The 20688-nt window shown below is 40.3% G+C and overlaps 2 protein-coding genes across 5 annotated transcripts in view; both read left to right on the top strand.

Moving 5' to 3' along the window:
• LOC144628886 (VWFA and cache domain-containing protein 1-like) overlaps positions 1–4880 on the top strand; it is a 19194-nt gene extending 14314 nt beyond the window's left edge. Inside the window, exons 11-14 of the mRNA XM_078486996.1 lie at positions 151–491; positions 1294–1447; positions 2490–2716; positions 4513–4880. Of these exons, the coding sequence (XP_078343122.1) occupies positions 151–358 (208 nt within the window). The 3' untranslated portion in view covers positions 359–491; positions 1294–1447; positions 2490–2716; positions 4513–4880. The remainder of the gene's footprint in view (positions 1–150; positions 492–1293; positions 1448–2489; positions 2717–4512) is intronic.
• Positions 4881–8717: 3837 nt separating this feature from the next.
• The window catches only part of LOC144628163 (VWFA and cache domain-containing protein 1-like), a 35304-nt gene continuing 23333 nt past the window's right edge, over positions 8718–20688 (top strand). For 2 of the 4 annotated variants that reach the window (XM_078486227.1, XM_078486228.1), the window contains exons 1-8: positions 8720–8934; positions 12723–13313; positions 13795–13930; positions 14239–14537; positions 15088–15217; positions 15968–16247; positions 16698–16894; positions 17433–17513. In XM_078486227.1, the coding sequence (XP_078342353.1) occupies positions 8761–8934; positions 12723–13313; positions 13795–13930; positions 14239–14537; positions 15088–15217; positions 15968–16247; positions 16698–16894; positions 17433–17513 (1888 nt within the window). In that variant the 5' untranslated portion in view covers positions 8720–8760. Of the gene's footprint in view, positions 8935–12722; positions 13314–13794; positions 13931–14238; positions 14538–15087; positions 15218–15967; positions 16248–16697; positions 16895–17432; positions 17514–20688 lie in introns of all 4 variants that reach the window. The other 2 variants (XM_078486225.1, XM_078486226.1) reach the window with 2 other exon arrangements.

Here is a 20688-nt window from a genome sequence, read left to right as displayed (position 1 = left end):
TAATAATAACAATAATAATAATAATAATAATAATAATAATAATAATTTGCTAATTTATATAACGCATATTTCCATATTCTGCTCAATAGCGCTTTAGCCTACACTTTACTACCATGAGTTTAAAAGGTTATTGTCTGCTTCGTTCATCAGGTTACTCACAGATACGTATCCCCTGTGTGAAGATTCAACATATTCCTGCTTCGTGATCGACAGAGCTGGATTTCTAATTATGCACGAAGATTTCCTCTCGCCGGACATCACAGCAGAAACACTAGAATACGTGCACATCACACAGAAGGAGAAACACATAGCTGAAGATCTTTTACAGAATGGATACATGGTGAAAAAGGATTGTTGAAACTTGGAGAAAATCAAAACGGAGAGCTTTTACGAGCTTAAACTTCCATTAGAAGGCGTGAATACCATTAATAATGGACAGCGCTGTAAGAAATACCAGCTTTCTAGAATTGTTGGAAGTAATTCATTCTTGGGTAAGGATAGAAAAATAGTGTTACGCAAAGAACTTTTTTTATGTTTAGTAAGCCTTTCTGATAATCGAACAGGTATAGTCAACTGCTCTATGAAATTAAACCCTGTGAACGCGAAATCCTCTTTTCGAGCCCATACAAATCCAAAATATTTCTATCTACTTCGGCTCACAAACGGTTTCGTCTTTGCTACTCGACATAGAACTTTGACTGGACTCACATGCGATACCTGAAATCCAAAAACCTACTGATAAACTGACCTTAATTTGCATATACCACCGAAATTAAATCGACACTCGTAAACAAAAAAAAAGTATAACCTAAGAAAAACAATACTAAAAAAAAAGCTTTCCTAACATCGGTAACAAATATACTGAATCACTTATGGAACTTTCATGTGTACTTAATAGATAGGGAATTTAACAGACGGTTCAAGAATTGCCGCGCACTATCGGGTTATAATGCGCGCGGGAAGCTTTGAGATTACGAAAGAAGCGCACTAGTTGTTACAGGCAAAAGCTGAGAGTAGCTGTAGCTTCTTGAAAGCACTCCACACTTCCCGAGTGCACTATGACTCGATAGTGCACAGCTAATAGGAGAAACCAATTGTTTTACAACCATTGCCGGTAGGAATGTAAAAGCAAAAATTCCGGCGAAGCGATTTGCTCACTCTATTAGCTTGCGCTATTGGATTGTGGTGTACGTATACTGAATTTGATTGCGCGGCTCTGCAAGCTATGTTAAATTAGATCATGCAGCCTCAAACGAGATTTTATTAACATGTAATCAACGTATCTGTTGACAGGAATTATATTACGGGAAAGCGACGACTGCTCTTCATTGTCCTGCCCTTGTTCAAGTAACAGAGAGTGCTCTGGTGTGCACGGTTTGTCTTGCCAGTGCCCATGTTCCACTCGGCTTGATTTCCAATACTGTACAACGGAATTTCCTAAAAGCAAGTGAGTACAATTTGTATATAATTTATGTTTTAATTCTCAATTCATTCTCGTACCTCGAGTCCTCGTACGAGGATGTTCTCGCGGCGTGCAATCACGTGAGTGTCCAATTTCAGGCACCAATATGAGCAACTTCAGATTGGATACCTGTAATTGGAGATCTTCGCCATTCGCACGTCAATCACGCGCATTTAAATGATTTTTTCTTGCTGTTTTCCTACTTTTTGTACAACCAATTAAATTTACCCTTTTCTCACAAAAAATGTTCTCAAAGTCTTCCTAACCTTGATTTTATTACTGATAGGATTAATTAGTCATTGGACCTCGTGTCGTACAATTCAGAGAGTAATCGTGCTTGAAATTTCAAATTTCAAAATTAATCGCCCGATTACTCCCTGAATTGAACACCACTCACCTCAATTCCTATCACTAATAAGCATGAGCAGCTACCACGACCACTACTAGTTGCAAACGCAGCAATGTTCGGAGGAAAATAAAGATTATAGGAGCTAGGAACCGCAAAGCGCTTCTTCAAAAAACCTAGAAAGTACATCCAAACAGCATAGTCTCAAATTCCGTGGCATATTCCGTTCCTCGTGTAAAATATCTGCTTAGAATCGTCAAATCTCAGTGTTCCACCCGCTAATCTAATTTGTCAAAGCCCCCCCCCCCCCCCCCACCTTATACCCGTCCCTAAATATTTTGTTGTCAGTGTTGTAACAGTTTTCCCCGACGTTGTTGTGATTCGTCAATCGACATTCTTTATAATGAAGATTGCGTATCCAGCCCAATGATTCTAAAATTTACTGATACTTTCATGGGCGGATTTAGTGAGTGGGGGAAGGGGGCGCTACCCGCACTTTTTCTTTAGATTTGTTTAAAGCAAAATGTTACCAACCATCTTTTGATAATTCGTTGTGGGTTTGAGACAAGGTTACTGCTTTGCCGAAATGTTTGCGTCCCCCTTCCCCTTCCTTTCTGAATTTTCTAGCTACGCTCTTTATATTTGATTCACGCTTGACGTTATTTTCAAACCTTTTTTCAGCGTTTCAATTTGTCCTGTGCCAGCGGCTGTTCTGTCTTCTAAACAAGTGAACGACCCATCTACGAAAGGTCTAGAAAAGTGTTTTGATCCGGAATGCGACAAAAAGATGGATTCCGATTCATGCGATGGAGTCGTGGGCTGTTATTGGTGCGTGAGGGACCAACATAACGCGCCACTCAGCAAACAATACTGTGCGGATATTAACAAATGCTATGGTGGCAAAGAAGGTAAAATAACAACGGTAAATAACCTCTACGTTACTGACACGGCTTGCTCGATCATGGTGGCTGAATATTGGGGAAGTTATTTCCTTCTTGCGTGCTTATGGACCGAGACACTGTCGAGGCCCATATCCAGCTACAATCCTAGACAAAAATCCTTGGGACACTTAAAGAAAGAGTGCTCAGTGACCATTCCCTAATTGCATTAAAAACTCATTGTTTAATTTTCCGAGCCCCCTTTTTCCCCCCAAACAATGTCGAGATATTGTCCCACGGTATGATGGATAGAAACCAACATTAAATTGGGGGTGGGGAGGGGGAGGTCAATACCAGAGTTAATACGATGTCAATTTTTCGTCGAAGTGGTAAAGTGTCCCAAGAACTTTTGTCTAGGATTGTAGCTTGACTGAACAAGCTTGGTCAATACAGGATTTATTACATGGCATAAATAATACTACTTTTCTTCTGGGACACAGCGAGTAAACCTGAGCGGGCTGTTGCTTTACCCGATCGTAAAACAATCACAGCGCAGGATTTGTTTCATATAATTATAGAGGATATTACACGGTGGCGAGAAGATGTGAGTTTTATATTCGAGATATTGTTTTTGCCACCAGATAGCTGACAATGCCGATTTTATTGTGTTCCCGAATAATCGAGCCAGTTTTACAATTACGGGTGGGAGGCGCGGTGGCCTAATGGTTAGTGCGCCGGACTCCGGATCGGCTTTCGGTTTGGGCCCCGGCCGGGGCCTGTGTGTGGTCTTGGGCAGACACTTTCTCTCTGTGCCTCTCTCCACCCGGTGTTATGGGTACCGGCGACATATGCTGGGGGGGACCCTGCATGGACTAGCATCCCATTCAGGGGGAGTAGAAATTTCCTAGCCGCTTAATGCTACGGAAACCGGGATAGCTCCGGCAGTGTGGGCCGCTTGGCTCGTGGCTTCTCCTTTTCCTTTTTTCATATACAAAAAGCACCAGGTGCCCAGGTTATAGAAACGCTAACTGAAATCCAATCTCACAAAATGCTTGTGAACTAAATTACACATATTAAAGTACTGAGAACATCAATGACTTTGACTTGAATCCGATGCGGCATTGTCTTGACAACCAATCGATTTCAACTGCTTTTGTTTTCTTCTTTACAATATCTTGCACTCTGTGAAATTTCTTGTTGTTAACTACGAAGAATTCCCTCTAAAAAACTTGAAATCGTATAGCGTCTCCTTTATTGTGTTTTGGTTTTTAAGTTTTTCGGAAAACTCGTTCTTTTTCGTCGCTAACTGACAAACCTGCTTTCTAACATCAAACAACTCAAGAGACAAAGTTCATTCAACAAAGTGGAAAAAAGCGGAATCGTGACGTCAATAAACGATACGACACTCGCGAGGGTAACATACGGAAAATAGGCTACTCGGGTCCCGGATGGAGTCGCGTATTCAACCTATGAGTGGTTTACCTTCCGGTAAAACATTCTTCTTCCATATAATAATGCCCGCTCCTCGCGGAGCTAGCCACATAATAACATGGGGTCATCTCTGAAGCGGTTTTATTTTGGTAAAATTTCTCAATCGCATTCGGCTCTATTAAATACTGACAATACTTCATTGCTATCAGGTTTATTTTCCAGTTTTATTCTGCATGTTTTCCAAAGGAGGCCCGATGGATGGAAATTAGTTTTCATATCAAAGCGTTTGTTCCAGGACCCATTCTCAAACAGAGGGTGCTATCAAATAGCATGTTGTTCATCATTTCCTTTAGTTCGAAGTGATCATTTTGCGTTTCTCTCTAACCTTTGTTTAGGTACTCGAGCCCCTGGTAGCCCATCTCATGACTCTCCCACCGTCGACGAGAAAGAAGATGAAGGCAGCACGTCTAAACTTTTGATCGCTTTATGTTCCGTTGGTGGATTACTCGCTGTTCTTTTTGTTGTCTTCTTCTTCTTGAAGAGAAAATATAACTGGTGTGCATGTCGAAACACCACTCCACCTTCTTTAACGGCGCAACGGGTACGTATACCAAGCATAAGGGCATCAAACTCACGATTCACACCATCGGCTCCACCGGTTACCACAGCCTACCCGTCTGAAGCAATGTCAAACCCCGCATTTTCTTGGCACAATGAGCTACCTTCGCCACCGCCTTATAATCCAAACTTTGAAAACTCAGAAGGGGGCCAAAGGGTTTAGGGCGATGGTGTTGTAATCTGGAGGTCCCGGTTCAACCCCCCTTGCAGATTTTTTTCTCGGTTGTCCCGAGTTAAATCCTCACACGCTTTGTATATAGCCAACTATATCTTAAACGCTTATTTGCAGGTTGCTTTTTTCTCATTTTTTCTAGCTTTCAGTGAAGTGTTATTATGGATGAACTTTATATACTATGCATAAACCAAGTTGACAAGGGACAAAGGGTGGGGGATCGATGAAATATTTTTTTTTATTTTAAAAAAAAGGGAAAAAGAAAAAAAAAAAAAAATTTATTGACGAGGGGGGGGGGGGGAAAAAAAAAAAAAAAAAAATATTTTTTTTTTTTTTTAAAAAAAAAATTTTTAAAAAACACCCTATTAATATAATATGTCGCGTGAAAAGACATTTTTATACTGCCGCAAAATCACGACTACCCTAAAGTTACGACATCAACAGTTCTAGAGCCCAGAAGAGCCAAAAAGGTCGATAAATCAAGATTAAAATAGTGTTGTTGTTTTTAGCTTGAGAAGTCCCACCTGTTACGACTATATAATGTACGTGATACAAATTTGATTTTTTAGCCGTATATCCATAAGCTTATACCGTAGGTCCATGCCTTTTGTCTTCACTAAGGTCTGGGGGTGTACTTAAAGTTTTTTTTAACTGAGATTTTTTTCTTAATCACGTCGTTACTTGTACTCTCGTTCAAGAGGTTTTCTCTTTTCCACGGCATTTCTGATTAGGTGAAAGAAGAAAGAATGACCTTTTTTTCTTTTCTCTTGTTTATTTTGTATATTAGGTAGATTATTGATTGCATAACAATTACATTAAGTAAGTAAAAAGTTAAAGGATTGTAGTTTTATCAAAAAAATACAATACCTGTAAATGCTGTTTTGTATGTATTTGGAATTAAATACGTTATTTTAGTGCCATGTCATTTTTTTCCATTATCTCCTACATGAGAATTGAAACAGAAATTGCCAGTCGTTTTTTTTTTTTCGCTCTAAAGACTAAATTATCTTTTCCTGAGTGGTTTCGTGACTTAGGAACACGTTAATTTTGTTCAACTTTTGTGGTTTTAAAATTGATGTTAATGGCATTATTAGCATGCCAGAGATGTGTTTACGGTTCCTTGCGCTACATTGTGTCAGTAGTTTCACTGAGTCTGTGGACAAACACGCAGAACTTCCATTACGGATAAGGAAGTGAATTACAAAATGGCAGCTGTTAACCAGATAAGCGCTCCAAACTTAACTTTTTTCTTGCTGTTACAGCCAAAATTTATATCGGTGTCGAAGAAAACCTAAAAATAATGGCCCGTCATTATTAACAGTTGCTATATCAGAGTTCTAAAACTGTTAACAAGAATCTTTGGTTGCGGATAGTTTGGATGACAATGGATTGCAGCCTGAAAAGTTAGGGCTTATCTTTAAGTTGTTTCTGTGCGTCTTAAAAAAATACTGATATTTATAGCTAAAGGTTGATTTTTACGTGCAAATTAAAGTTACATCTTCCTATAGACTTTTAACGATAATGCTTTTAGTTGGTTTAATTGCCTACCACTAAGTTCAAAACAGTTCCGACTAACAGAGTTTTTGTTATTAAAACCAAGGCGTTTTAATAAATTCCCTACTAATTTGCTTGTCGCTTGGAAAAGGCATTTTTATACTTACACGAAGTAATGACTACCCTATAGTTACGAAATAAAACCAGCTTCAAAAAGTGTTGTATTAAGCTTGAGAATTACACGTGTTAGAATTATATACGTAGGTAATGCATGTATGATTATTTTTTTACTGCTGTTTATGCAATGTTACCATAGGCCCATGCTCTTTGTCTTTCACTAAGGTCTAGGGTGTACTTAAAGCTTTTTTTTTCTGAGATTTTTGTCTTATTCACGTCGTACTTCCCATATGGGTTTCTGTTAAAATACGTCATTTTACGGCTATGTCATGTGTTTCCATTATCTCGTTAATAACTTGAAACAGAAAGAGCCAGTCGCTTTTGATTCGCTCTGAAGACTTATTTATCTTTTCCTGAGTGATTTCGTGACTGAGGAACACTTAATTTCATTTTGTTCCAATTTGTGGTTTTAAAATTGATGTAAATGGCATAATTGGCATGCCAGAGATGTGTTTACGGTGGGTGTTACTAAAACGAGGAACGGGGAACCGGGAACCGGGAACAGGGAACGTGAGTCTGGGAACGATTCCACAGCAGTAATCTGTATAATAATTCAAAATTGCGAGCGAAAACAGGAAAATGGAGTAAAATGTAGCTTACTGATTAAGGTAAATGCTAAGTGTTACTTAACTAGATTAGATTTAATGCTAGGTCACACGACTTGCTTTTCTTAAGTATCAAGACAAAATACAGTAAGCTTATTGCTAGGTGAGAATTCGAAGTCAACGTAAGTACGGCGTTTGTAGAGCCCAACATCGTTATCAGGGACGTCGATAATGGACAGTGCTAAAACAAATAAGGCAGAGTTAACTGAGTTAAATAAGGCAGTCTTTTAGTAAACTAAATAAATAGCAAATTTATTCAAATTGTTGCATGTAGAGATCTGCTTAACGAGCTAGAAATTACCATTGAACAACGTTAGTTGAAAGATTATCTTGTTTGTACGAATACAAATTTGCTTCCTGATAACCCAAAAGAATAACCCAAAGAAACATCAGGAAATAAAAGTTCCATTACACATTTGTATCAAAGAAAATAGTAAACAGTAGAGAAATGAAACAGACAAAACTTTTAAATAATACTGCAAATATTATGCATCATTAAATCCATCGTTATAACACAAGGCATGCAAACTCCTTTCGTTTACCATTATGTAGAACAAATATCCGACAATTCTCCGTATTCTTTCAAGGTCCTAAATTTTTTAATTCTCTTTCACCTGAAATTTCGGGCTCTTCATCACTGGCATCTCTTAAAAGAAAACTTAAAGCATATATTATTGATAACTATTAACTCTGTCTTCTATTAAGTCTTGTCATTATTTCAGTACCTGAACCAGTCATCTGTTTTTTCGTGTGAGGGAACCTAAGCTAACAAGCCCCGTGGTTTTTATTACAGGTTCCCTCGCCATTAAATTTTGTTTCTATTTTAAATAATCTTATATTATATTGTAGTCTTGTATATTAATTATTATCTTGTATATTAATTTGTATTATCTATTTCTTCATAATTATATTTTTTGTTTGTGTGGCAAAATGAATAAATAAATAAATAAATAAAATCTTTAGAAGGCCCTTGGATGCTTTGCAGTATAATAAGTGGCGCGAATATTGACAATAAAACGCGGTGAGCTTCCAGTGCTGAATTAATTATTGAAATGTTGTGCAGCTTTCGATTCGTTCTGATACTCACCTATCGGAATATCGGACTTCTATCGAACCTGCAATGTATGTTTAATAGAGAAAAACTAAAATTTTAAAGTCAACGTTCAAGTTACAAACATTCAATAAATACTACACTTACCGTTCATGTTGTTTGCCCGACAATCGACTTCGAACAGCGCGTGCTCAAAACTAGTTCCCAGACCCTTTTCCGTGTTATCGTCCACCATTTTGAATTCTTATACGGATTACCGCTGTGCACTTGTTCCCAGACTCCCGTCCCCCGTTCCCCGTTTCCCGTTTCCCGTTTCCCGTTTCCCGTTTCCCGTTCCCCGTTCCCCGTTTCCCGTTTCCCGTTTCCCGTTTCCCGTTCCCCGTTCCCCGTTCCCCGTTCCTCGTTCTCCGTTCTGGTTTTAGTAACACCCGTTTACGGTTCCTTGCGCTACACTGTGTCAGTAGTTTCACTGAGTCTGTGAACAAACACGCAGAACTTCATTACGGATAAGGAAGTGAATTACAGAATGGCAGCTGTTAACCAGATAAGCGCTCCAAATTTAACTTTTATCTTGCTGTTACTCGTAGTATGCTTTGCGTTTTTATTCAAAGTCGATGCAGATCTTTTAGTCGATCCTGCAAAGATAGGAAAAGAGTTAGAGAGCTTTGCGAAGGATGCGCTTGGTGTGGACGAAATGCAGGTAGGACAAACCAGTATGACTTGATAAACTAGTAAATACAGTGATGATGACAACTATAGCCTGGTTTTCACTAGCGACGCAAGCACAAGCGCAAGCACAAGCGCAAGGATAACAGCTCTTATTTCTCCGTGAAAAAGGTTTTGACTCAATCAAAAGCACAAGCGCAAGACAACCACAAGCACAAGGGTCAAAATTTGTCCTTTTTGCGTGATCGCGCTTGTGCTTGCACTTGCGCTTGCGTCGCTAGTGAAAACTAGGCTTATAGCGCCGTCCTGAAGTGTTCTGCGAATGTTAAGCCTGGTTTTCACTAGCGACGCAAGCACAAGCGTAAGCATAAGCGCAATCACGCAAGGAGGACAAATTTTGATCCTTTTCCTTGTGCTTGCCGCAAGCACAGGCACACGCATAAAACTGCAATGCGCTTGTGCTTTTGCTTGAGTCGAAGCCGTTTTCACGGTGAAATAAGAGCTTATATTCTTGCGCTTGTTCATGCGTCGCCAGTGAAAACCAGGCTTTAAAGTTTTGAAAAATTTTCCTTTTGTCGGGTACTCAGGAATGTTAAAATTTTAATATTGAAAACTTCAAGTTTAGGGTTCGTATCTTAATTGCAATAAAAGCAAGTTTTTATTGGCCATACGCGCGAAATTATAAATCCAATCTTAATTCATTTAGCCATGTTCAATCATGATATTTTTAAAGATGCGAATAGCCTGATGATAAAACAGAGTGGGTTGTTTGTCATTTCTCAGCCATTTGCATAGATAGAGGTTAAGACTTTTGCTCACTCTGTTTGGCAACATTCCATGGACAAATATGTAATCACTGCATGATATCATAATATTGACTTAACCAAGCTCTAGTTAGCTTACTGTAGTTTGTATTCGATACTACAGCTCTACTGGAAAGAACTTTTCGAAACTTTTTTGTTTCGGCTATGAAATGATTATGACGCGATTTCATTTCCATTAAAGTAGCATCACACTGATTTGGCTCGCCAGGAAGTTTTAATCTCTCGACAATTCGTTTGATGCAAAACTTCTTTAATGCAATTCGCGCATTAAATTTGTCTCTTAGTTAGATTCCAAAGGCTTATTGATGCAGGATAAGACTGAATACATTGGGCTGCTACGAAGCTTGCAATTACTTACTCTTCCTTTAGTTTACTCAAACGCACTGGTGTTCTACAATAGAAAATTAGACAAAACTTCCATAACATGGAAAAAATACGAGTCTATAATATCGACTGAATTGAGCTCTGGTGAAGTTTGCTCCAGAAAGTAGCTGCGATAGTACGAACCAAATTGTGTTTGTTTGTTATCAAGTCGCTTTCGTTTTCCATTAATGTAGCAGTTGACTGGTTTAATTTCTGCGAGATATTTATTTAAATTCTAAACACTGCTTTTAGCGCTTTTTCATTCAGTTTTTTTATGTCCTTTTCCCGTTTGAAATGCACAGTTATAATTATAAAGGCTTACGAATTAGTTCACGTTTTTATAAAGAAATCAAACCAATCTTAAAAGAACAAGACCGATCTTAATTTGCGACATATTTGGTATTTCACGGTGGTTGACCTAATGAAAGCTTAAAATGCAAGGTACCTTGATAATAGCTGAATAACAACCTACGGCGAAATTACGGAGCATCGTATATCCGTAATATCCTGAATTGGGCAGGGGAGGGGTAAGGGGAAAAGAAAGCTGTTATTGGCACGAATAAATTGTGTCAGAAGGGGAGCGGAAGGGTAAATAAAGAGATAACTATATTCACTGAACTATAGTGACTGAACAAAATATTTCCAAGTTTACGTATCCCCCACCCCCCCCCCCCCCCTTTCTACCCAAAAAGGCGATATTTTGGTTTAATTTAAAACCATGGTCAATAAGATCAACTTAACTAAAGGCCAATTTTTTGAAAATAGAAAGCCAGAGTAATTAAAGTAACAAGATATTTGAATAACAAAAGATCACGGCACGCCTTCAGCCCGTAGTTAATTAGAGGCCGCCTTGTTTTTATGTGAAAAGCTTCCCTAAATAAAAGAAATTTCAGATTACTGCCCCTCACTGCCCTGAAATAAAAATCTGCGGTTTTGATACAATGGTTGTTTGTGTTCAGATAGCATGGAAAATTTTCAGAGTGCTAAAAGATGGTGAAAATTGGTGCAACTGTTCAAATGATTAGATATACCTCTATATTTATTGCAAACGTGTTTAAGTTTGCGTCCGTAGAGGGGCAGGTAAACATGTATACAAAGTCGGGCTTTGTCATGGATTTTAACAGATTTTTGCTATATCAGTGCGCTGAAACAGTTAAAAAGCATCCTTGGTTGCGGATGGCTAGGTTGGAAATGGATTGCAACTTGAAAAATGGAGGCTTGACTTTTCAAGTTGTTTCTGTGCGTCTTAAAAAGTCGATATTTATTGCTGAAGGTTGATTTCTACCCGCAAATTAAGGTTATATGTTCCTATAGATTTTCCAAGATAACGCTTTTCATGGGTTAAAATGCCTACCACTAATTTTAAAACAGTTTAGACCAAAATACTGTGACATCCCTGTGACGTAGCTCCTTAAATAGTCTGCGCTTTCCATTTTTACGACTGAATTTTTAATTCAGGAAGCTAAGTGGTTAGCCGAACGGCACTCGCATGGTTGGTCGGTCGGTCCATCATCTGTAAACATTTTTTGCAACTCCGCTGACCAGCGGATATAATAGTAGAAAGAGTGTAACAAGGCAGCTGTATAAAGGCGGTCTTTTAAATTGAAAGGGGTTTTACAAGGAAAACAAAAAAGCAGAGAACAAAATGCCGCTGACAACTATGTGTGGAAAGTATTCGACCGCCGAGAAAAGTGAACATTGAGAGCCGCAAAAGCGATGTAACGATCGATCTCTTTCGTATATATCTGCTAGCGTCGTACATGTAGGAGCATTCGAAAACTAATTCGGGTTTCACATAAGCTTCATTAACGATGGATCTATCTAGAAACCAGAGCGTTGGCTAAAATCGAGTGCGTGGCTGCTTGTTCGCAAGAAAACGAAAAGCTTTTCAGATGTAACAGCACAATTACATTTGTACCTGAATCAGTCTATATGTTCTGATATATTTATTTACAGCGTATTACTTAACAGCTTACATGTAAATTATTCTGCAATGCATACCTACGGAGCGATATAATAAACAAACCATTTTAGTGCTACGGGTTAAAAAAAAGAAAATAAAGAGAAAAAAAAAAGAAAAAAGAACCGTCTCCTCTGGGATTCGAATTCGCGACCTCTAGCTCTCCAGTCAGATGCCTACACGAGTGTGCTAGTCAGATATACTAAGTCATTTGAGACGAAAATATCTTATATCAATGTAATAGACATTCCGCTGTTTATCTGTTATCATGTGCATCAAAGAAATGTTTTAATCATCTGCTGCTCATATATTTTCAAGGAATGAAAACTAAACTTTTAAACTTAGTGAAAAAAATTCAGTCGTGGCTCGAAGAGCTCTTTGATTAATCATTGGCCTTAAATGATGATTTTGAATTAAACCGAAATAATATTTCCTCGCTTAAGTTAATCTAGTTTACTCTGGTCGATATCACCATGAATTAGATTCCATTATTATTGATGAACTTTATTATTTGAAATTGTCTGCTGGGGCTGGAGTTTTGTTTTGTCTTTCGTGTTTCTGAGAAGTTGATTATATTTAATAGGCCAGACATTTTTTTGCATATATTTGATGGTGCAGATGTTTCAAATGCTCTCCTAAGAAGCTTAGCTGGTGCATTTTGTTCATTTTTATTAGAAATATTTTGACAACCTTGAATACCGTGAGCAGCCAATAAAAGGAGGCAACATCGATCAACTAGCTGCAAAGTTCCGTGAAAGATTCACGAGAAGGTTTAAGGTCGCAGAGCGCCTCAAGGAAGCAGTAGAGGAGGAGTACTCTAGGTCAACGAACACACCGCCATGGAAAGAATGCTGCAAGGTCGACAAATCAACACTGGTGTACGATGTCCGTTTTCGTTCGAACGTGGACCTTAACAGTATCTGCGTGAAGATTTCTGGTAGTGCCCCAAAAAATCCAGCTCACTTAAACAGTAAAGTTTTTCAAAAAATGAAAGCCATCTCCGATGAGTATTCCTTTATCAAATGGCAATACTTTGGATCAGAAGAAGGTGTAATGACCAACTTTCCAGCATTTTATGACGACCCCGAGGAGACCCCGTGTGACGAATACGATCCACGTTTTAGACCGTTTTACGTGGAAACCGCCACCCCTGAAGCTAAGGACGTAGTACTGGTGATGGATACAAGCAAGTCTATGGGTGACAAGTTGGATGTCGCTAGAGAGGCAGCAAAAACAGTTTTGGATACCATGAACCCAAAAGACCATGTACGTAATATCTGAAAGTGATTGATAAAGTTCTTATGAGTCTTTGTCTCAGTTTACTTGAAACAAAGAAAATTCCGAGTTGTCCCAACAGGAATCGTACCTATGATCTCCAACCCACCTGTCAGGTGCCTACTCACTAAGCTGCATGGGACTTGTGTGGGATAGGCCATATAACTTGGGTCAAATCAAACAAACTGTCCCCAAACTGCTATGAGTTGTTTAAAAGTCATGTAGGAGATCCTTCGAGCGCCTTTCTCCTTTCCCTTGAACATGATATTTTCTTTTTCCATCTATCGATTGATTGAACAAAGCTTTGGATATTTTTTTATTGGGTCAGAGAAAATCAAATACCAGGCTGCGTTTCTATTCTACCGGTGTTGTCACTTTAATTGGGCATTATTATGTGGGTCATCCCAAAATCATGATTGTGTGATAGGAAGTGTGACTTGTTCTGACCAAATGATCTCTTTTTTTGCTTTAGGTTGGCATCGTATCATTTGTTGCTGATGCCAAAACTCCACAAAGTGAGAAGTGCTACAGTGAGAAGCTAGCTCTCGCAATCCCGACAAATATAAGAAAGTTAAAGGACTTTGTTGATAAACCACATTCTTTGAGTGGTAAGATCACGACCACATGTATGCATGTTCGATTAAACAACGAGATAGAGAGTACACAGTTTTAGAAGAAATGAGAGTAAGGTACCTTCCAAAGCATGTTAAGCAAGTAACTGAATTCTGTTTGTCACGAGCATGGGCCAAAGTAACAATTCTGAGTGAGTACTGACAAAGAGATTCAAACCCATGACCCTTTTGTACCCCGGCGGGGCGCTCTAACCAGTGAGCTACCAGAGACGAATGGCGAGCTATTTTTATATATATATTATTTTTTTCATTTTTCTGTAATTACTCTTATATTTTCTTTACAGGTCCAACCAATTTCATACCCGCTTTCGAGAAAGCGTTCGAGTTACTAAAAGGCTCCGCCTTTGAAGACTCGGGGAAAAACAAGAAAAGGGTAATTTTATTTCTGACGGATGGGGATCCTGATGATTCCAAAAAGACCTTGTTCGAGACGATACGAAACCGAAACTTGGAGCTTAACAACTCAGTCATCATTCTAACATATGGATTCGACCTAGGATACCAGGAAATTCTGACAGATATTGCCCGCCAAAACACTTCAAAATATGGTGTACCAGCAAACACTTCCGTTGGAGACATAGCGGTAATGCAATGAAAGAATTACATGATATCAGTAACTCGCCGTTTATCCCACATTAAAAAAACTCCAACGCAAATGACACTGTCGGTTTACAGCCTCACATGGGATGATACACGGTGATAGACGGTGAAATTAAAACTCGTTGGAGCGTTGGGTCTGGCTGTTTGGCTAGTTTGAACAAATCGTATTTGAAATATATATCCTTATTTCTGTAACACAAACGCCATAAGATAATTATGTGGGATATTCAGCCACAATTAACACAGAATTAGGAAGTCCACAAAAATTCGATCTCCCAAAACGTACTCTCTCGTTTGCAAAAAGTCCTAGGAAGAAGCGTCCTCGTTATCAATTTCTAAACTGCATAATGATACAAAGCCTAAGCTGATAGCAAACTGCTCAAACATAACCTATCTGACAAAAAAATATGGCTTGCTTGATACAAAATTAACTACCCGGCGTAGCAAATTTGGAAAGCGGATATTTCGTCGGAGCATGTTTTATAGTTGAACTTACTATTTCTTCCAGTCATATTTTCACTTTCTCTCTTTAGCTTGGAAGCTACACTTTTGTTGAAGATATCCGAACGCTGAGAAGTAAAATGGCGACGTATTATGACCTGTTTGCAGAGCAACTTAGTCGTCCTGTTGTGTCTGTCCCGTATGTTGATGCTTTTGGAACAGGTACAATAAATATGTTGTAGGATTGGGAAGTTTACAGGAGCAACGCACATCTGCAGTGGCTGCAGGTTCTAATAGTTCGATGAGTGACTTTCGTAGTATGTGTCAGTCATCCTCATTTGCATCTCGTTCACCAAGGTTAACCTCTAAGAAGTTACGTCGGTCTGTACTTGCAGCTTACACCACCTGGGCCTTTTACGGTACCGCAGCATGAAGCGGCCAGAGGAATTGCCACCATCTAGATGGGATGCCAGTCCATTGCAGCAACCTTTCCTCCCCCCACACACACCCTTTCTCGCAGAGTTCCCCTGCCCTCCCCCCCCCCCCCCGCATCATTTTATCGGATTTTCCTTAACATATATACTCCTGGGTGGAGAAAAGCACTTGTGTATTGCCCGAGTCAAAATGACTAGCTACCAAGGCATTAAGATGAAGATCCTAACGTGTTACCCCTGCAGAAACTTTACCTGGGTCAAATATAGCGGCAGGAAAGTATTTGCATTGCCAATATTCGATCTTTGGTTTCCATTTGATTGTCCCGATTTTCCAATCGTCGTTTCCTGTACATGGCAAGTGCTTTCATTAAAGCAATTCTCATCGTCCCTACCGTTCAGTTCGTTATAAAATGTTAAAAGACAATCATCGTGATAGGGAAGAACCTGCATAACTTTATAAAAACAGACCTAAATGTTCAATGTATTTGAAAGCGAACAAGCTAGTCCAAGTTTTTTATTTCTGTTACTGCATTTTTAGGGCTTTTGGTGTCCGTCACCCTGCCTTGCTATCACCAAGGAAAGTTCATTGGTGTGACGGGAACTGATATCAATATCGAAGACCTTATGCCAGACATAACTAAATACTATAAACAAGGTCGGACGACATACGCTTTTATGATCACTAAATCTGGAAGGACGTTAATCCACCCACTCCTACCAGCACCAGCTGACGCCTATGGGGACCCTATTTATATGGACATCAGGAACCTGGAACGGCCAGAGTCAGAGTTTAAGTCGATTTTTGACTCGATGTCAAAGTATGTACGTCAACGTAAATCCTTGACATGAGCTCCCTCGGATTCGAATTGACTTTGGTATCTCGACAAACGATAAGAGCACTAGCGTTTACTTAAATCTCAGTCCAATGGATAACAGTAATGCCCCCTTCCTTTTTTAAAATGACCTTGTGAAAATATAAAGATTGTGTACTCAGCCTTAGTCGGGTGCCGTCTCCCCAAGTAAGATCCATTCTTCCTCTCTCTCGATCGATGAAACTTCTGACATTCGATCTGGAATCAAATAACATATCAATGAATAAACTCTCAGATTATTGGCTGTTACGTGCGTGGAAAAATTCAAAATCGACTATCAACCAATTAGAGACAGTTTAAACAGGCTAGAGTAAATAAAGTGGGCGAAAAAAGAGTCTTTTCAAACGTGAAAATGGTCAATTGACAGGAAGACTTCTCTGTGTTTTTTTTTAATAGAGGCATGAATGGAAGCAAATCACTAAGTGCTACTCGCTATCTACCAAGAGGAGGAAGCATCAAGGAAGGAGTCACAGAGATGCACATTAACTCCACATATCACTGGTATCCTGTACAAGACACGGAATTTTCTCTTGGTGTAGTTATACCAGTCTCTCTGGAAAACGATGTTTTAGACACTTTACAAATCCCTGATGGTATATAAAATAGATTAGAGTTTCCAAATATGTCATTTGCCTTTAGAATTGACAATGCTTGAGATAGAATTGATATCTGATGTTATTTTTTACTTATTTTCTATAGTCGCTTTTCTTCACTAGTTTTCATTGGTTGACTGACTTGACTATCTGGCTGGCTCATTGGCTGGTTGGCTGGATAGCTGACTGGCTTAAACTGATGGATTAACAGACTGAAAGACTGACAAACTGATTGATTGATTGATTGATTGATTGATTGATTGATTGATTGATTGATTGATTGATTGATTGATTGATTGATTGATTGATTGATAAACCGACTGACGACTGACCGACTGATTGTTCCATCGATCGATTTGTTGACCGACGGAATGATTGATTAATGAAAATAGTCTCAGTAAGGTGAATTAATTGTTTGTTTGTTGTAGTAGTAGTATTTGTAGTTGTTGTTGTTGTTATTGATTTTTTTGGGGGGGGAGGGGGGGGGTGGGGTGAATTATTTTGTTGTTTACTTGCTAACGATGCCCTATTGTATTAGATTACACGTTTAACTATCACCGAATAGACCTGGCGCCACCTGAGAAGACTTGTTTATATTTTGGAAAACTAGCAACTAAAGGTAACTGTAAAATTAAGACACATGAAAATATTCTATGTCATGTTTTCAGCTGTAATGTTATAACGGATTAGCAAATTTCATTTAGCACCGAAGGTATACAAATCTAATACAACACTGACACGAGTTATTTATGTTAGGTATTGGATTCCATCCAATGGCATTATAATACGGAGCTCCAAATGGTTAATCATTGACTGTGCTGTGGACACGTGCGCAAGACATTTATATCCTATTAGTTTCAGTCCGCCTTCGTCTGCATTGTACACGTTTTGCTTTTATGATCCATTATGCCTCCTAAGTCTAAGCGTTCTTCCAAAAAGGCCGACCAAACGGGGGACTGTTCCCCTTGGCTCAACAGGTTTTGTTCCAAGCATGACATTCCTGCGGCCCTCGTGGAAGTACTCGCGGAGCACCACGTTACATCGGAATCCATCCTCGCTGGTATAACAGAGCAGGATCTATCCGATATGCGCCTCGTGGTGGGGCACAAAATCATTTTACGTCGGGTCATCGCCACCCTGAACAAGTCCTCGGACTTGTCTACCGACCTAGCACCAAGTTTACCGGGGTCTACTTCACCAGAGGTGTCGCTACAACCCTTCAAACTCGCAGACGAGCTAGCTAAAATCGAAGCGGAGTTTAACGAGTCGAAAACAGCCCCTCCCGCGACTCCCAGCGACAGTCAACACTTCAATTCTGCCGAACAAGTTCAAGCAGACGCCCAAGCTGTTTCTACGTCAAGTGAATCTACTGGATCTGAAGGTAAGCCTTTACTACCTTCAGACCTAATTTACGGCCCTGATGGAAAACAGCTTAAGCCTCTCCAATTAACATTTGCGCAATTTATGTTGGCAAACTTCAAAATTCTCGAGTCGCTTATGGCCAAAAAGCCCGGGGAAGCCTCGGATTACCTAAAGTATCTCAAGTTTTTGGCCATCAAAGGCACCAGATTTCAAACTAAGGCGATTCTTGCCTTCGACCAAGACTACCGGGCAACTAAAACGCGCGACAACTTCTGCTGGGGAACAAATGTGGATGATTTGAGCGCTCAGTATTTTGATGCTGCCGTCGCGCTACGACCCACGCCGTCTCTAAGTACGCGCATTAATTCTACGGATGGTCGCAAGTCAGCCAACCATCAACCAGTAACCGATGAGTTCTGTTTTAGGTGGAATTTTAGTCCCAATGGGTGCCCCAACCCTCAGTCCTGTCGGTATAAGCATGTTTGCATTCATTGTTCCCAACAACACAAAGGAAAGTCCTGCCCTGGCGCCACGGGGTCTAGCACCCAGAAACAATGACCTTTATTAACTCCCTCAGTTGAAGACTACGCAAAAGCCCCGCTTGAGGTCTCGTCTTTTGTTAATTCCTCTCCGCTTGAGGACTGTCCTTTGAATTTCCACGCTTGGGAAAATGAACTTTTACACGACCCGGACCGTTCTTTCATTCTCGATGGTTTGCGTCACGGGTTTAAGCTTATCCCGGAATCTGACACCTCCTGTATTGACAGCTATGTTAATGATAACTATTCCAGTGCCACGTGTTCTGAATTTAAGCCCGAAATGGACCAGCTTTTCTTAAATGAGCTTGCTCTAGGCCGTATTTCTCAAGTAACCACCAAACCACAATGCATCCATCCAATTGGCCGCGTTCCCAAGAAAGACTCGGGTAAATCCCGCCCGATCACGGATTGTAGCCGACCGCATGGATCTTCGTTGAACGATTACATCAAACGTGACCTTGAGTCCTTTCGCATGAACTCTATAGACACCGCTGTGTCAGTTTCGACTAGCAACTGTTTCTACGCCATCGTAGATATTGAGTCTGCCTGGCGTTGGGTGCCTGTCTTTCCCCCTCATCGTCAGCTGCAAGGATTTCGCTGGATGTTTGGTCAACATGACCCTTCTCGTTACCAATATTTTGTCGACAACAGACTCTGTTTCGGTGTTTCGTGCGCCCCCGCAATTTTCAATCGTTTATCTAATGCCATTGTTCGGATGATGGCGAGACGCGGTTTTCAATCTGTTGTCAACTACTTAGACGATTTCCTTATCATCGGAAACACGCACGCTGAGTGTCAACAAGGTCTTATCACTCTTATCAGACTGCTACATTTACTCGGGTTTAATGTCAGCTGGAAGAAGGTTGTTTCTCCAAGCCAACGTGTCACTTTCCTAGGAATCGAACTTGACTCTACTACTATGTCTCTTCGTCTTCCGTCCGACAAGTTAGACCAGCTAAACACGCTCATTGCGTCCTTTTCTAACAAAGTCTCCGCCTCCAAGCGTCAACTTCAATCCCTCGCAGGATCATTAAACTTTGCTTGCCACGTCGTGCATGGAGGTCGCACTTTTCTTCGTCGGGTCATCGATTGTATAAACAAACTTAGGCTTCCATCCCATCGTTCTCGTCTTTCCACGCAATTTCGCGCAGATCTATTGTGGTGGAAAACATTCCTCGTCACATTCAACGGCCGCAGCATGATGCTAGATTATCGTCAGCCCGTTTATTTCCAAACCGACGCATCCTTCCACGGTTTCGGCGCCGTTTGCTCCGACGACTGGTTTGCCGGCTCGTGGTCCGATCGCAGTTTTTGCTCCCACAATCAGCACTACAGTCACGCGGGTCACACAATTGACCCCTCGCTTCGCTCTAATATTAACTATTTAGAGCTATTCCCGATTCTTATCGCGGCTCGTCGCTGGGGTCCCCGGTGGTTAAATAAACGTGTCTGCGTCGAGACTGACAATACCCAGACAATGGCCTTTATAAACAACGGCACGTGTAAAAACCCCATCGCCATGTCATGGCTGCGTGAGATTTTCTGGATAAGCGTTCGTTATAACTTTCACTTACGGTCACGGCATTTACCAGGCAAACTCAATCAACACGCCGACAGATTGAGTCGATTGCAGTTTCCCGATGACACTAACGATCTTTCCTCTACTCACCAGGATATCTCTCCCAGTTGGACCACCGCGCCAAGCTTGTCTCCGCCGCTGCCTATGCAAGCTCCACAATAGCTACACGTCGTTCCCAGTGGAGAGCCTATCTGCGCTTCTGTACGTCGTTTGGTTTGGTGCCTATCCCAGCTTCGCCCAGCACTGTCATTCGATTCCTCATCCATTTGTCTACTTACTGCAAGTACTCAACGATCCTTAATTACCTGTCAGCC

The sequence above is a fragment of the Oculina patagonica genome, chromosome 10, assembly GCF_052425735.1.
Source record: "Oculina patagonica isolate OP01 chromosome 10, crgOcupat, whole genome shotgun sequence".
Taxonomy (NCBI): domain Eukaryota; kingdom Metazoa; phylum Cnidaria; class Anthozoa; order Scleractinia; family Oculinidae; genus Oculina; species Oculina patagonica.
This window is presented reverse-complemented; position numbering and strand designations above follow the sequence as displayed.